The sequence below is a fragment of the Protopterus annectens genome, chromosome 8.part0 (genome assembly GCF_019279795.1).
Source record: "Protopterus annectens isolate FY-2018-M chromosome 8.part0, PAN1.0, whole genome shotgun sequence".
NCBI lineage: Eukaryota > Metazoa > Chordata > Ceratodontiformes > Protopteridae > Protopterus > Protopterus annectens.
The window spans coordinates 846,297,484-846,316,119 of NC_056741.1; the positions used below are offsets into that span (position 1 = coordinate 846,297,484).

General features: G+C 40.1%; 1 protein-coding gene across 1 annotated transcript in view; it reads right to left on the reverse strand.

Moving 5' to 3' along the window:
- The window catches only part of LOC122808354 (deoxyribonuclease gamma-like), a 248,208-nt gene that overhangs the window by 67,735 nt on the left and 161,837 nt on the right, over window positions 1-18,636 (reverse strand). Inside the window, exon 7 of the mRNA XM_044079319.1 lies at window positions 16,760-16,856. Coding sequence (XP_043935254.1) covers window positions 16,760-16,856 — 97 coding nt within the window. The remainder of the gene's footprint in view (window positions 1-16,759; window positions 16,857-18,636) is intronic.

Genomic DNA, 18,636 nt, shown 5'->3' on the forward strand with positions numbered 1-18,636 from the left:
CCCAGGAACCTCACTCGGCCTTCCTGAGAACACTGAAAAATATGAAGGTCTCTCCAAACACCATTATATTGGGCGACTTCAACTACCCAAACATAGACTGGGAACATTACTCTAGCTCCAACACCCTAGCCCAAAGGTTCCTAGAATTTATAAACTCAAATGCTATGGAACAACTTGTTACCACTCCCACAAGAGGGGAAAACATACTGGACCTGATCATCACCAACATGGGGACTCTATGCTCCAGACCAGAAGTGTATCCCTCACTGGTAAGATCAGACCATAAACTAATCTCACTGGATATTCACATCCCAATCCCACCCCCTGCCCAGAAAACCACAGTGAAAAACTTCTCTAAAGCAAATTTCACACTCCTCAAAACTGAGGTGGAATCCTTCAAAGCCCCCGGGCCTGTGGAAAATACGGCCCAGACCGCAGAATCCTTTATAAACGCATTCTATGAACACCTTCAGGAATGCATGGATCATGTGATCCCAAATAAAACCAAGACCCAATCCTTCAAAGGCAGACGTCCTGTCTGGTGGACCCCAGCCATAAACAAACTATACAATAGAAGGAGGAAGCTACTAAATGATAGAGCAAAATCCCAAAAAGGGAAGGCATCACTGATCAGTATTAGCAAAAAACTACGGGCACACATAAAATTGTCTAAGGCCAGCTTCGAGAGAAAAATTGCACAGGACACTAAGGATAATCACAAGGCTTTCTTTAGTTATGTTAGGAACCTGGGTGGTAATTCCCAGATATGCTCAGAATTAGTCCAAAATGACAAAAAATACACCGAACCCACAGACATTGCCAACATCCTAGCTGACAGGTTCAGCATAAACTTCTCCCCCTCCCCACCAAAAGGGCAAATATCTATCCCAGCAGAGTGCTGCCCCCCTGACATCTCAGATGCTCAGGTAAGAGCCGCCCTCTCCAAAGCAAAAAACACAGCATCAATGGGACCAGACGGTGTCCCGGGCTGCGTCCTACATGAACTCCAAGAAGAGCTAAACCCAAACATAAAACTACTGTTCAATCTCAGCCTTACTACAGGATATGTGCCCAAAGAGTGGCGTACAGCAACAGGGGTCCCTCTCCATAAAGGTGGTGCCTCAACGGATCCTGGAAACTATCGCCCATAAGCCTGACTAGCTTGGTCTGCAAAGCTATGGAAAGGATCATCATGGACCTCATAAATAAAGATATTGGGGACCTACAAACACTGGATCCTACCCAGTTCGGCTTTGTTAAGGGCAGATCCTGCCTCTTAAACCTGGTTGATTTCTTTGAAACAGTCACCAAGGCCATTGACGAAGGGAAGGTGGTCCACACAGCCTACCTGGACCTCGCAAAAGCCTTTGATACAATACCCCACTCGGGCATTATAGATAAGCTCACCAGCTTAAATATAAACCCCTATGTCACTAGATGGATTGCAAATTGGCTCAAGGACAGAAACCACATGGTTAGAATTGCTGGAGCCATGTCAGACTCCAAACCAGTTACAAGTGGTGTCCCACAAGGCTCAGTCCTGGGACCTCACTTGTTCGGTATATATTTCTCGGAGGTACAGGCCAACACAGAAGGACTGTGGCTGACCAAGTTCGCAGATGACTGCAAACTGGGCGCCATAATCGACTCTCCAGCTGACACAAGCATCCTCCAAAAGGGCCTCATAGAAACAGACAACTGGTGCCAGAGCCATGGCCTCAAGCTAAATGCCAAAAGTGTATAGTCATCCCCTTTGGCAAAACAAAGTGCCCACAAATTACCACATAGGTGGTAATCCATTAAGTACAGAAGAAGTAATTAGGGACCTGGGGACCCAAGTTGATAGCAATCCCTCATTTGACAACCACGTGGCCAAAGTGGTTAGAAAAACATTTTATATAGCCCACCTAATCATGAAGGGATTCACATCTAGATCAGGGGACGTCATCGTGCCTCTTTACTCATCCCTCATCAGGCCCATAATTGAGTACAATGCCCCTTTTGGGATGTACCTTACCAGACACCTGCAGCAAATGGAAAGACCCCAAAAGTACCTCACGAAGAGGATCAGAGGGCTCAAACAGATGCCATATGCTGCCCGGTTAAAGAAACTCCAGCTCTACTCAGTGGCATACCGCCTGTTCAGAGGCGATCTGTGCCTGACGTATAAAGCCATGTCCAACCCGGAATTAATGGACATACTGCACCTCAGAAAATCCAAATCCCATCAAGCTACGCGCTCAAGAGACTTGAACCTCAGCACTGAAATAAATAGGACATGCTGGAGGGACAAATTCATAACCCAGAGGCTCCCTTCACGCTGGAATAAAATCCCAGTCCAGGTTAGGCAGAGTCCCTCATTGACTCTCTTCAAGAGGAATCTTGATGAGTGGATGGGAGATCGTAGGTTTACCCCGGGTATCACTTCTGTGTCACTGTTAGACAGAGGCACAGTATACTAACCTCGAAAAAGGGCATAGCAAAATAAATTTAAAATGGGTGACGAAAGCCAAACACATTCTGGCTAGGCTTATAAATGCCCTAGGGCAGATAGCCTTGTATGAACCTATGAACCTATGAAGATAACCCAAGTGTAATGACTGCAACAGTGAATACACTTGAACATCAACATTTATGGTAGGTACACAACTGTACTTTATGTGTCTCAGGAATGACAAGGATACCTTTTCAGTGGGGATCTCTTTGTTTATTTTTAATTTGAATGACTTGCTCAATTCTGGGTTAGCTCATTCTTCTGTTAAAGTCATTTGTCAGCAATATCTGTCTGTCTGCTTTTGACCCCTCTTTGGCTTTTTGTTTTGAGGGCAAGCAATTTCTTAGAAGCATCCTTCATATAAAGGCCCCAAGGTGACCTATTCCTCCTTCTTGGGACCTTAACTTTGTCCTTGAAAAACTCACCCAGTCCCCTTTTGGGTCGGCTTCTTCTTCTTCCTCTCTGCAACACTGCACCTGGAAGACTGTTTCAGCCAAGACAGTTTGAGAACTCCAAGCTCTTATGGCAGTTCCTCCCTTTTTGGTGTTTTATAAGGACAGGGTATCCCTACATACTGTCCCTTCTTTTATGCCCAAGTTGGTTAATGATTTGTCCTTGAAGCAGTCTACTCAACACCTTTCCTCTATTCCTTCTCCACAGTTTGCCAGTGAGAATGTGCTTCACACACTGGATTTACACAGACAGCTCAGATATTATTTGGACAACACAATGGCCTTCAGAAAATCAGAGGAGTGTTTTGTTTCTTTTAGTACAAGGACATTGGGTTTGGCTGTTAAGCAAACCATCTCCTCCTGGATTTCTAAGCCTATTTCCTTTTGCTACTCTTTTCATGGTAAGCAGCTTTCTGCAACAGTTTGAGCTCAGTCTACTGGGGCAGTTGCCTCTTCTAGAGATTTTTTCAAGGGTTTGGCTACAAGATCCACTCTAGATGCTTCCACTTGGTCCTCTGTCATACTTTTGCAAAACATTATAAGTTGGATGTTATTTCTGGAAGCAAGGCAGGGTTTGCCAGGAGCATCCTTCATGAGTTTGTGGAAGGCTCTTCCTTAGCTTTTTCCTCCCATTCCTTACAATAGCTTTTGTAATTTCCCACATGTAAGGAATATTGCAACACTGATAAAGAGGGCATGATACAGTTTACAATAACAGCAGATGCCCTTCTTTTCTCTGTTGTAGTATTGGGTTCCTCCCTTCTGCCAGTCTTCCTTTTTTTCTTGTAGAGAACACTCTTCTGGCTCAGTGGTTTCTTTTTTTGCTTTTTCTCCTTCTCTTCTTTTTCCTTTTTCCTTCTTGTTTCCTGGGGTTGCTCTTATTGTCCCTGGGCACTTCAGTAAAAACCCGCTTTAGTGAGGCTTTGCACGATTGTGCGCATAACGCAGCATCGGGCAGCGGCGGTTAATCGGGTTAAAACTATTCCCGGCTCCACAAAGTCTGTTCTTCACTTTTTCCCTTAGAACTGCTCTATCTCTTAAGTTAAACACCCTACTCTTATTCAAAAGCCCTGCACTTGCCCAAAAAAAGCAATCTTACAATTTAGCACTAGTAAACTAAAAGGACTACATCCTCATTTACTCTCTACGATTACCTTGTCCCCTATTGGTCCATTTTGATTCAGTGATAAAGGAGTTCCCTATACTATTCTAGCATGTCCAAAGGTCAGTTAATGGTTTCATCTCCAGTCCAGCTGGTGAATCTGGGAATCTTGAGGCAATGTTACAACTGTCTCATGTACACGGACAACCCTCTCCTCCAAACAGGTTCAAATATATGTGAGAGATGCAACCATATAGCCAAACTGGAGGCTGAGCTCTCTCAACTCAGAACTGGTGTAATCAGACAGGAGGAGAAGGTAACCTCACACAACACCAATCCAGTCTCACATAGTCCCACCACAACAACAAACCAAACACATAAACACACAAAAACATACTCGGAGGCTCTAAATAAAAATCTGCCTAAGCAGCAGAGACCTCCAAAGCAGACATCTAAGCAAATGCTACCCCAAACAAAACACATACAACACATAGCTCACAAAGTCAGTGTGCCAAGCAGTCACATCCCTTAAGGCTAAATAACACACCTGATACACTTGTAATAGATGATTCTATAGTCAGACATACTGACGTCCCGCTCACTAGGCTGAACAAAGAGAAGGTCACAGTGAGCTGCCTGTCAGGTGCTAGAATCCGCCACATAACGCAAGCACTCAGGTCACTCCAAAGCAAGTACAAATATGACTCAGTCATTGTTCATGCTGGTGTGAATGACCCGAGACGTACCTCTCTCAACTACATGAAAAGAGACATAGAGGAGCTCTCAGATCATGTAGCCCAGGCTGGTATGACCCTGACCTTGAGCAGTATCTTACCCTCACCTAGAATGATGCCACAGTATAAAGACAAAATGATCGATTTTAACAATTGGCTAAAATTTTGTTGTCACTCAAAGGGGATCCAGTGTCTGTCAGCCTGGGATGACATGATCGACAAGCCACGTTGCTTTGCTAGGGACAGCTTGCACCTGTCACCCCTGGGCTTTTGGATATTGGTGAAGGCTCTTGCCATCCCCATAGTGCCTTTTTTAGGCAAGGCTCAAAAGACAAACCCGCCTCCATAGACAACACAATGAATAGGAAACTAAGGGTAATGCTGCTAAATGCCAGAAGTCTAAACCTCAAGATGCACGCACTCGAAGCCCTCCTCAGTATGGAGAACATCGATATCTGCGCAGTGACAGAAACCTGGTTCAAGGCTCCAGAGAGCACCCGAGCACTACCAGGTTATACCTCATATCATGCTTTTCAGCCCCAAAACTCGTACCAAACCACAAAAGGAGGGGGAGTATCCATATTTATCAAAGATACCCACACCTCCAGGTTAGTGGCGTCGCACGAAGCATCAGAGACCATCCATGTGCAACTAAAAGTGGGCAAAACTGCTTTTCAGTTTGTAGCATGTTACAGACCACCCTCTCAAAATCAGGATTCCCACACGGCTTTCCTGAAAACAGTGGAGAATATGAAGATCTCTCCAAACACCATTATATTGGGTGACTTCAACTACCCAAACATAGACTGGGAGCATTACCCAAGCCCCAACACCCTAGCCCAAAGGTTCCTGGAATTTATAAACTCAAATGCTATGGAACAACTAGTCACCACTCCCACAAGAGGGGAAAACATACTTGACCTGATCATTACCAACATGGGGACTCTATGCTCCATACCAGAGGTATACCCCTCATTGGTGAGATCAGACCATAAATTAATCTCACTGGATATCCACATCCCGACCCCAGCCCAGAAAACCACAGTGAAAAACTTCTCAAAAGTGAACTTCACACTTCTCAAAACTGAGGTGGAATCCTTCAAGGCCCCTGGGCCAATGGAAACTACAGCCCAAACTGCAGAAACCTATATAAACGCATTCTATGGACACCTCCAGGAATGCATGGATCATGCCATCCCAAACAAAACCAAGACCCAATCTTCCAAAGGCAGGCGTCCAGTCTGGTGGACCCCAGCCATAAATAAGCTATACAACAGAAGGAGGAAGCTACTACATGATAGAGCAAAATCCCTAAAAGGGAAAGCATCTCTGATCAGTACTAGCAAAAAACTACAATCTCTCATAAAATCCTCTAAGGCCAGCTTCGAGAGAAAAATTGCACAGGACACTAAAGATAATCACAAGGCTTTTTTTAGTTATGTTAGGAACCTGGGATGCAACTCCTACATATGCTCAGAGTTGATCCAAAATGACAAAAAATACACTGAACCCACAGACATTACCAACATCCTGGCAGACAGGTTTAGTGCAAACTCCCCCCCCTCCCCCCCAAAAGAGCAAATATCTATCCCAGCAGAGTGCTGCCTCCCTAACATCTCAGATGCTCAGGTGAAAGCCGCCCTCTCCAAAGCAAAAAACACTGCATCAATGGGACCAGACGGTGTCCCGGGTTGCATCCTACATGAACTCCAAGAAGAACTAAACCCCCATGTAAAACTGCTATACAATCTCAGCCTTACTACAGGATATGTACCCAAAGAATGGCATACAGCAACAGTGGTCCCACTCCACAAAGGTGGTGCCTCTACGGACCCTGGAAACTATCGCCTCATAAGCCTGACTAGCCTAGTCTGCAAGGCCATGGAAAGGATCATCATGGAACTCATAAACAAAGACATTGGGGACCCACAGACACTAGATCCTACCCAATTCGGCTTTGTCAAGGGCAGATCCTGCCTCTTGAACCTGGTCAACTTCTTTGAAACAGTCACCAAGGCCATAGATGAAGGGAATGTAGTCCACACAGCCTACCTGGATCTCGCAAAAGCATTTGACACAATACCCCACTCGGGCATCATAGATAAGCTATCCAGCTTAAATATAAACCCCTATGTCACAAGATGGATTGCAAACTGGCTCAAAGACAGAACCCACAGCATCAGAATTGCTGGAGCCATGTCAGACTCAAAACCAGTTACAAGTGGTGTCCCACAAGGCTCAGTCCTGGGACCTCTCTTGTTCGGTATATATTTTTCCGAGGTACAAGCAAACACGGGAGGACTGTGGCTGACCAAGTTCACAGATGACTACAGACTGGGCGCCATAATTGACTCTCCAGCTGACATGAGCATTCTTCAAAAAGGTCTCACAGAGATGGATAACTGGTGCCAGAGCCATGGTTTAAAGCTAAATGCCAAAAAATGTATAGTCATACCCTTTGGCAAAAACAATGTGCCCACAAATTACCACATAGGCGGAAACCAATTAAGTACAGAGAAAGTTATTAGGGACCTGGGGACCCAAGTTGATAGCAATCTCTCCTTTGAAAACCACATTGCCAAAGTGGTTAGAAAGACCTTCTACATAGCCCATCTCATCATGAAGGGTTTCACATCTAGATCAAGAGAGGTAATCGTGCCCCTTTATTCATCCCTCATCAGGCCCATCATAGAATACAATGCCCCTTTTGGGATGTACCTTACCCGACACCTGCAGCAATTAGAGAGACCCCAAAAGTATCTCACCAAGAGGATCAAGGGTCTCAAACAGATGCCAAATGCTGCTCGGTTAAAGAAACTCCAGCTCTACTCAGTTGCATACCGCCTACTTAGAGGCGATCTATGCCTGACATATAAAGCTATGTCCAACCCAGAATTAATGGACATGCTCCACCTCAAAAAATCCAAATCCCTTAGAGCCACATGCTTGAGGGACTTGAACCTCAGCACAGAAATAAATAGGACATGCTGGAGGGACAGATTCATAATGCAGAGGCTCCCTTCCCTCTGGAATAGAATCCTGGTCCATGTTAGGCAGAGCCCCTCACTGACTCTCTTCAAGAGTAATCTTGATGAGTGGATGGGGGATCGTAGGTTTACCCCGGGGATTACTTCTGTGTCACTGCTAGACAGAGGCACAGTAAAGTAACAATAAACTCAAAATCAAAGGGTGGCGAAAGCCAATCACACTCTGGCTAGGCTTATAAATGCCCCAGGGCAGATAGCCTAGTATGAACCTATGAACCTATGAACCTTTGTGCCTTATGCATGCACGAGGAATATCAATGACATACATCACTCTGATGATAAAAAGGTTCTGGCATGCTGACTGCACAGTAGGCTATCCTCTGCAGGATATCCCACATGTAAGGAGTACTGCAACAGTGAAAAATAGGGGATCTACTGTTAGGGTAAAATCTTACACAACTGTACTTTTTGCTATAAATACACCACCTGGTTATCTGCACTAAATGAAAATGTTAACTTAATTTGGCATTTTATTTTGGACAGTGCAATGTTGTTGAGTAATTGTCTATTATAAGTTGCCCATAGCAAATACAAGATGCTTTTGGGTAGTGTATAGCAGCTGTGAGCTGCTTACAGCAGCAGTGGGCTACAAAGGCAACTAGCGAAGCAAGAGGTGTCTGGTGTGGCTTGTCTCACAACACAGTAGTTGTAGTACGAATAGGAATTGGAGAAAGTAATTTGTATACAGAAAGTTAAGGATCAAAATGCCTGAATGTATACAGTGGAATGTATCACTCTGCTGTGAGATCAGCAGAATAAACACAGAATAAATAAAGAAAAAAAGCTCATCAGAGCACACCAATAGCAAGACACTTGAATTCAGCCTCGATAACAAGCAATGTCCCAAAACTAGTCTGGAGCCTTTCTTCTGCCTTCTGAAGGAACAATTAATTAAAAAGGGTCTAATTAAGAAACATTAAGATTTAATTAATTATTGAGAGTTAATTAAAAAGGTTCTCCAGCTTATACATTAGATATGGACATGGGCAGACTATATGGGCCAAGTGGTCCTTATCTTCCATCAAAATATATTTTTTCTATGAAATGTTTCCTGCAAAAGGGTCGCTGCTAATTTTCTTGTGACTAAGATGAGTGTTGCTTAACTGCACTTGCTTGCTTATTTATGCTACTGATATTTTGACTGAAACATATTTCTTAATTCCTGAAACATGTAAAATGAGACTATAATTATAGTATTAACATATTGGTATTAGTTCCAGTATACTGTGATAGATCCCATCTTACACTACAGCCTTAACCACTTTTATCAAAATTAGTTTCTTTAAAGCCACTGAACCTGAGTGGCCCTCATCTGTTTAATCTATGTATCTCTGCTGTGGTCACCACACACTTTCTTGTCCGGGATTCTTGATTCGGGTTCCTGATCTATGATATAACAGCCTCTTGTATAAATAGGCATTTTATGTAAAAAAAAAAAAAAAATATATATATATATATATATATATATATATATATATATATATATCTATATATCTATATATATATATATATATATATATATATATATATATATATATATATATATATGTGTGTGTGTGTATTGGTAAGTTCTAGGTCAACAGTCTGCAGACCATTACAAGCTTAGTCAAAAATCCCTTTTCAGAATTTCCCTCTAGCCTCATGGAGGGCAAGACAGGATAGACCGGGGGAGAATCTGAGGTTGACCTTGAAAGTGACAAGGATGCTACTCTGCGTGACATATAGAGGAAGTTTGTTTCATAGTTGAGGAATATTTTAGGATGTATATCTATCAAGCCAGTGTCTCTTATTTATCTGCTAATGAAGGTTTAGTTCTTTTAACTAAGTATTTGAGGTTCCATTAGCTCTGTGAAGGAATAGGAGGTCAAATGTAGTTGAAGCTTTTATGGCTAGAAAGGCCAGGCATAGATCTCTACAGAAGAGTCTGTAAGAGACTGAGTACAGAGAAGGGGCTGTCAGTCTCCCCTGATAGCTAAGATTTTTGAGGCTACTGATCTTTTTAGTTATGAATTTCTGAGCTCTGTCTAGTTGTATGATATGTTTACACAAGTACATACCAAAAGGTGCATTATATTCAATAATGGGTCTGATAGGATATGAGTAAAGGGGAATTAAGACTTCTTTGGATCTAGAGGGGATGCCTTTGGAAATTAGGTGAGACAGATAAAAAGTTTTTCAAACTACTTTGGAGACATGCTGGTCAAATGATTAGGAATTATCAAAAGGACTGTCTAAATGTCTTACAACAGTGTCTGATTTGAGGGCTGCATCATCTATATGGTAAGAGACTTTTTTTTCACCAAAATGAACTATGCTACATTTCTGCATATAATTTGAGACCATTACCCTTGCACCAATTGTTAATATGGTGTAACCCATGTTGGAGCAACTGTGAGTCAGTTGAAGACTGAATAACAACACCTAATTTATGGTCAGCTGCAAATTTAGTTAACCATAGGCCAGATGTGCTGGCCTAAAGGTCTGAAAAATTAATGCCAAATAGTAGAGGGCCTGATACTGAGCCCTGTGGCACATCACTGGTAACTTTTTTAATTTCAGAAGTGGCACCTGCAGCTCTAACCACATGGGTTCTGTCCATCGTACAGTGTAAAGACTTACATTCAGATTTACAAGTTTATCTAGAATGCCTGCTTGGGGAATAGTGTCAAAGGCTTGGCCAGGTCTAGATATGCTGCATGCAGTGCATAACCATTATCCCTACTTCAGTTACTTTTTCAAAGAAATTAACAAGGTTAAATAGGCAGGACCTTCCTTTATCAAAACTGAACTGATGAGAATTCAGGGTTAAGAGATTTTCAATGTCCACATTAATGAGGTCTAAGATAATATGCTCCATAGCTTAAAATATGAGACTAATGGGTCTGTAGTTACCAGGGTCTGTGGTTGGGCCACCCTCGTGTAATGGCATTACAATGGCGGATTTCCAGGCTTCAGGAATGTAATCAGTGGAGAGGTTAAATAGGGGTTCAGAAAAGCCATATTTGGCACTGATAATCAGGCAACATGGTATGTTATCAGGGCCCATGGATGAAGTATTCTTAATTTTTGAGAGGGCTGCCTGAACTTGTTCCATAGTAATTAAAGTGGGTGGGACTGTGGAACCTGTGGAATAGGTATATATATATATATATATATATATATATATATATATATATATATATATATATATATATATGAGTAGAGCAAAAGTTGCACTAAATGTATTAACTAGAATATTAGTATTTCCTTTGGGTCAATAGTGTGAATTAGCCCCAAATATTGATGGGTATTATTTCTTAACTTCTTCACAAAATTAAAGAAAACTTTGTAGTTATTTTTGGTTTGAGTGGTTATTTTAAGGTCATACTCAGCTTTGAGCCTTGTAACAGTTCCCTTAAGCTCTTTGTTAGTTTCCTTAATGGTCAAATATTATTTGTTGAGCTCTATAATGCAATCACTTTAATCATTTTTCATAGAGGCAAAGCTGCCTTCCTAACTCCTAAAGTGATTAACTCTGTATTCATTGACACTGGACCTTAGGAAGATGACCTTCTTTGCAGTGCACCCCTTAAAGAGTACTGCTTTTAGTAAATTGGAAAGAAGTTGAAATTTCACAAACAGTTTTTGGATAATTCAGCTACTCAGTTTCTTTTTTTTCCATTTCTCATTCCGTGTACTCTTTTCATAGTGTGTAATCTAGATCACTGATACATAGCAATTAAATTTAGGAAATTCGTATATGGTTATGGTTACCTTTGCCCCCCATATCACATTATTCCTGGTGCCAACCCTAACTCTGCTGCTGCCCCAAACTCCAAACCTACTCATTACCATACCAAAGCCCCTTTTTCTAATGATTTCACTAAATAAGATGCACAAACACTTCACATATACCATCACATATACAAAACACTAAGACTGTCAATTTACCTAGTTCTTACTCTAACCAAAATACTTGCACACAGACACCACTGAACCTATCATGTTCCGTAGCTCTTATTCAAACAATACCCCTCAAACACTCGAATAACAACACTTAATTTATAGTCAGCTGCAAACACACTCACACTTAGTTCAAACATGCTGGTATATCCAAAAGTTTTATCATTAAAAAAATAGTTACAGTAGCAGCATGCACATCCCACACACCAAAGGAACAGCTGATGTTCCTGTGCTTAAAATCTCCCACAAGAGGGACTTTAATCAAAACAAACTACAGTAAACTCCATTGATGAAATCAATGAAATGTAGATTCGGCACAGCAAAATGCAATTAAATGGCAGAAGTTCACATGTTACAAAAAACAAAAGCAGTGGCACATAGGTTTACTATGAGAATATCGAAGTACAGAACAAAATTCATTCATATTTTTGATTCAGATGAGCAATGTGCAGCATATTAATTAGGACAGAATACCGAAGTATATATAGCGAAACATTCTAATTCGTACTTTTGACATTCTGTGTTGCGTGTCACTACTGCATATCATGTAATGTAATGTTTTTGCAGGGGGGCTGTGCCTCCCTCCACCCACCTATGTGGGGGGCTGTGCCCCCCACACCCCCTGCAAATAATATATTCCAACTCTGAGATCGCACTACAGTGGGGAAAAGGGTAATTTCCCGATCCCCACTGTTCTGTGATCTGTAGTCATAACAGCGATGACATATGTGCAAATGCACAGTGGCATTCGCTAAACTGCACACTCACAATAGTGCAGGTCGGTGAAACGGGAATCAAACAACTGTAGTTCGACTTTCCCGTTTTTGTCGAAATTGTACTCGTAATTTTCAAAGTAAACCAGCACATATACATTCAAATAAAAGTATTTTGCTGGGATCAGGCTCCCCATTGCCTGCTACTTATATATACCAACTTCAACATCACACAGTATTGGTAAAATGGATACACTAAATCCCTGCTATTAATGTAGACTTGTACTGACACCTGTAACTAGCTGTTCTGTTAACCAAACAGGCTTGATCAATCAGTCAGCAAAGAAATTAACAGAACACACACACACACAGAAATATACATACACATATATATATATATATATATATATATATATATATATATATATATTCATATATATATATATATATATATATATATATATATATATATATATATATATATATATATATATATATATATATATATATATATATATATATATATATATATATATATCTGGATTCACTTCAGAAGCTCAAAATACTGAAATCTCGAAGAATCCACAAAACAACGAAAAGTAAAAACCACAAAATTCAAAGCCTTGAATACCAGAAGTTTTGAATTTCGTGGTTTTACTACACACACATACACACACACACACACACACACACACACACACACACACACACACACACACACACACACACACACACACACACACACACACACACACACACACACACACACACCATCCACCACACAAATACACACAATCACTGTACTACCCCCCCCCACTTAAATATTCTCATTCTGAGGTCGCATTACATACAAAAACACACAAAACACCACCACACAAGCTACTTTCTCTTCACACACACACATCACAGCAACAAGACACACTGACACACACTATAGCCCCTACCCAAATCCCTTAACACACTCACACTTACCTGAATACATGACCATAGCAGAACTTTAGAAGTGCAAAATTCAAAACCTCCCTTATTCGAAGTTTTGAATTTCGCACTTCTAAACTTTTGCTATTATGTCGATTCGGCTTCTTGGGCTCGAAATACTGTTTCAGTATGTCAAGCTTCTGAAGGGAACCCATATATATATATATATATATATATATATATATATATATATTTTTTTTTTTTTGAGTTTATGATGTAGCTTGAAATTTCATTTACAGCTGCAGATATATATATATATATATATATATATATATATATATATATATATATAGTCACCTTGCTTGGCTATGTGCTGATTTAATATGTTCCACATATTCCTTGGTCTCAAGTCAGGGTTCACTGACCTCTTTCATTTTTTTATATTACGGTGCATCTATCTTCCTGTTGCATGTTAAGATTTGTTGTAACAATTTGGCATTGACTACATTATGGGTTTACTAACAGGTTGTTTTTCACCCAGAACAGAGATTTTGTAGGTTAATGCAAGTAATGCTGTGCAGGTAATCTCTGATCCATTGCCAGTGTCATCTTCAAAGAGCTTTCTCTGTCTTTCAAGAATAATTTGTCACTGTTATTAGGTTTTAATTTTCCTGCAGAGGGTGCTGTATCAATCAATTTAGCATTGTCTGCAGGCAAGCTGTTGCAGTAAATAGTTTTCCATTAAAAGGCATTACAACAGACTAGTGCTGTTTTTTGTGTTTGTGCATTTTAGCTGGTTTGCTTTGCTTTGAACTTCACAGTAGTTTCAGGGTTTCCTCATTTGTTACTTTCTACTTCATTTTAAACTGAAGTGCCACTCTCAGTGATACTTTTTCCCTGAGGCATACTTTCTATTACAAAACAGCCAAGATGGCAAACACCAAAATACACAAAATAAATATATACAAAAATCCCATCAAATACTCATCTATCATCATCATCATCAATAAAGGATCTGGATTTCAACTTATAAATGGTTTCCATATGTTACTGAGAGAAGGCAAGCAGTCCTCAACATAGGGTTAATATGTCACTATAACAAATGACACAGCAAAAACTATTTCTATAATTATGTCAACAGCCAGCTAAGATCACCAAATTCAGTGTATATTCTGATATATAAAGGCAAATGTCTAGAATATCCTATGAAAATGATGAAAGTTCTTACTGAAAATTTTATATTGAAAACCATGGAAGCAATAAACCTGGCTGTAGACTGTACACTGTCAGATAACAGTAAGTGCCCAAAACTAACATATACAATTTGAAGGAACTCACTACTCATTAAGTGTTAAACTTTCCTGCAGTATGGAATCCGACCTTATATCGTGTACAGTAATACACAGGGTCAGGGATATCATAATAAATAAATAAAAAATACCCACTTATTAACTGGGTAGGTCCACTGGACACACAGTCCCTTTGCAGAAGTGACCTGGGAGTAACGTCTGATTAAGTGGTCATGCAGCAGGCAAATGAGGGCTGAGGGAATAAAACCCTGTACCACACAAGCTACAGCTCACAGTCTTAACCCTCTGTGTCAATGGCCATAAGACTGCCATATCATAATCATCTCCCTTTAAAAACTATTAATTCTGTTGCTTGGGGAAGTTTGTGTTCCAAGTGGCTAGAAGAATCCTCTATGTTTGCTATGTTTAAAGAAGGACAGACTGATTTTGGTAATTACAGACCCATTAGATTAACATTCACCAATGAGGTATGATTTGAACATTGTACAGCTGAACTTTTAAAAGCAGATGGAAAATACACAAAGTTGTTGGATTATTTTCTAATGAGAATTATGGTATGGAAGATCTACTCTCACACGCTTTGTAGATTTTTATGGACTGTTTAATAAGGCCTTAGATTTTGGCATACCTACAAGCACAGTATACTACAGTGTATACATAGCTCTAACTATGGCCTTTGATATAGTACCATTTATTAGGATTACTGATAGCTTGACATCAAACAGTGTCAATGCCTAGATAATCAAATGAATAACTAACTGGTTGAAGGGAGGGCAACAAAGTGCTGACATGCCAGGTCATCAGGTCACTCACCTGACGGGTCTTTGCTGCACAGATGAGCTCCTAAGAGTTCAGTGTCCTGGGATCACTTTCATTCATCTTGATAATCTCAATGTTCCATTCATAAATGACTGGATTTCTAATTATGCAGGCTGCAGTAAGGCAGCCTGTCTTTTACGGTTACAATGTGACATAATAACAGCAAATAAATATCTTACTAAAGTCAGTCATTGAATGATAACCTCCGGGCTTGTCTTTAGTGATTGTAAATGCAAAACGACAATATTAAGATGTTAATCAAGAGAGCCATAGATTTTATTGAACAATGAGAATTTACTAATTGTGAATCAAATGAGAGATTTGGGAGTAATAATTCAGAACAGATGATGCTTTGAAGCTAACACCTCCACTTTTAGAGTGAAAGCTATAAAACATGCAAGAGTTTTATTTTGGATGCTGACTACAAACGATGTAATATTAATCCACATGTGCAAAATTGTAATAAGTCTAGTGATAAAACTAGGGTGGCGCAGTGGTGTAGCAGTTAATGTTGTCGCCTCACAGCAAGAGGTTCTTTGGTTTAATTCTCGGCTGGGGTGCCTTCTACGCAGAGTCTGCATATCCTCCCTGTGTTCGTGTAGGTTTCCTTCGGGTACTCCTGTTTCCTCCCACATTCCAAAAACATGTGTCTGGAGCTTTTCTCCAGGCCTCCGCTGAAAATATGTTCTGTTCTAGTCAGATTTTCCTGGTCAACAAATGTTAAATAAATAATTCCTCCTCCCACTCATACATGCTAAGTGAAATTAACCTCTTAAAAATTGTACAGAGGAATGTAACCATATAATTACTATTAGCACCATATCATGAATGTATTAAATGACTTTAATCATTAGGCTTGTACAGTATCAATTACAAATTCTGTGAGAAACAAATTCTGATTAATGTATAGAACTCTAAGCATGTGATACTAAGGGCAACACTGGGCATGGAATTCCATGAATGTGAAGTCACTTTTCATCATAAGACACATGTTTTGAGGTAGTGCTTAATAACACCAATACAAATAACAGCTTTATTACACAAATATTCGCCAGAGTGTGGAAATATATACCACCCAAAATGAAAGGATTAGACAACTTTCTGAAGTTTAGATTATTACTTATTTGAAGATCACAAATGACAAATCTTTGCAAATGACAAATCTCAGAACTTATATTAAATTCTACTCCAGTTAATGTCTCCTTTTCCACAATGTATATATGCTTACCTCTTCCTCTGATAAACCAAATTCTTTCTTAAAATTAAATGGTTTTGCAGAGCCAGGGATCACAGATTGTATAAATTCCTGTCCATGAATTACAATCCTGCATAAACAAAATATATATAATTAAGAGATATTCATGTTTCATATTATAGAAAACATTGCGTAGATGAATATAAAATTGGAAAATAAGAAACCCTGGGATGAATTAATTTCTTTCTTAGAATGTGACGCTTAAACTTAACATTTGCATCAAGGATTTTGGTCCCTTGCCCCAAAAGACATTTTCTGTGTTGATTCCAGAATTAATTTGTGCGAGACAAAGGATGTGCATTATCAATAACTTATATAAAACAAATACACACAGGCCCTTTTTCACTCACAATCTTCTTCCAGAATAATTTAAGAAAAAATGTACAACATATTGAAAATACACAGAAAACCATAAGAGATAATTTAAAGGGGTACGCAGCAGGAATTCATCCAAGTACTGTTATTTAACACCCCAGAGTCAATAAAATCTGTGTAGGTTCCATGTAACCCCTACATGGAATGTATCCATTTACATGGCCATGGTTCCTCCTTGGCAGGGTGCCATTCATATTAATTATGTCACACTGCCGAGGGAGATCACAGTAACACATATATTGAATCCATGCAAGCAGCAGTGTAGCAGCTGTCCTGTACTTGTGGACTGTTCAGAAAACTTCTGGACAGCTGATAAGCACAGCACAATACCTTTCAGCTTGTCAACCTGGACCAAAAGGTGAACAACATATTTTACTACATGAAATTACAATTTAATTTTGTTTTTACGTTTATGTGATGTTTGCATGGTGCAGAGCGGTGCTTAGAGATGCCGAGCTGCACTTATACACATACAGCAGACATCTGGTATATATCTAAAAATAGAAACCAGATGTAATCAGTTTTTTTTTCCTGCTTGTTTGCGTGACACGGCATGGTGTTTAGTGATGCCGAGCAGCACTTATACATATACAGCAGACATCTGGTATATATCTAAAAATAGAAACTGGATGTAATCAATTTAAATTTTTTTTCTTTTTTTTTTATTCTGCTTGTTTGCATGGTGTGGCGCGGTGCTTAGCTATGCTTAGTTTTGCTTACAGATACAGTAGACATTCGCTAGACTTCTAAAAATAGAAACTGGATGCATTCAATTGTTGTAGTTCTGTAGTGCTTAGCAATGGGCAAACCTGAACAACAAAGTTGCGCTATGCTTACAGGCACCTGTGTAGTATATGTGAAAATATACAAGTTCCGTTCACTGTCTCAGTGGCTGGATAGGTTGAGCCATAACCTACAGTATAGTAGGTCCTGGGTTCAAGTCCTGAGCAGTCATACTTTTTACATTCATTGCTGTGAAAATGTGTCAGGTGACTGAAATATTGGTTTAGTTTAAAATTAAAAAAAATATTACATTTAGAAAAGCTGCTTGATGCTAAGTAGTGCTTATACATGGTCAATGGTCTATTCCCATATGCATGTTGCTAAGCTGTGCTTACACATGGCTTACGCAAGCTTACGTGATGCTAAGCAGTGCGGCTCTTCTTTGAATGTTACAGCATGACGTGTAAGGGCAGGAATATAGCCTATTTAAAGGCTAGTAGGTGGGAATTTCACATCATGAGTTCTAACTTGGCTGAGGATATGCCTGGTGCTGCTGGAGAAGGAGTGCACTTTCATGCACAGAAGTGGGGAGTGCAGGAGTCCAGAGTGTTTGTTGGACTCCTGGTTAAGAATTACAAACCCCGACTGCTGCAGGGTGATTACCAGGGCTCAGAGTGTTAAGTCTGAGGCCTGGGATTGGTTGGCCAGGGAACTTACCAGAGCTACTGGTATCCCTCACACTGGTGAGCAGT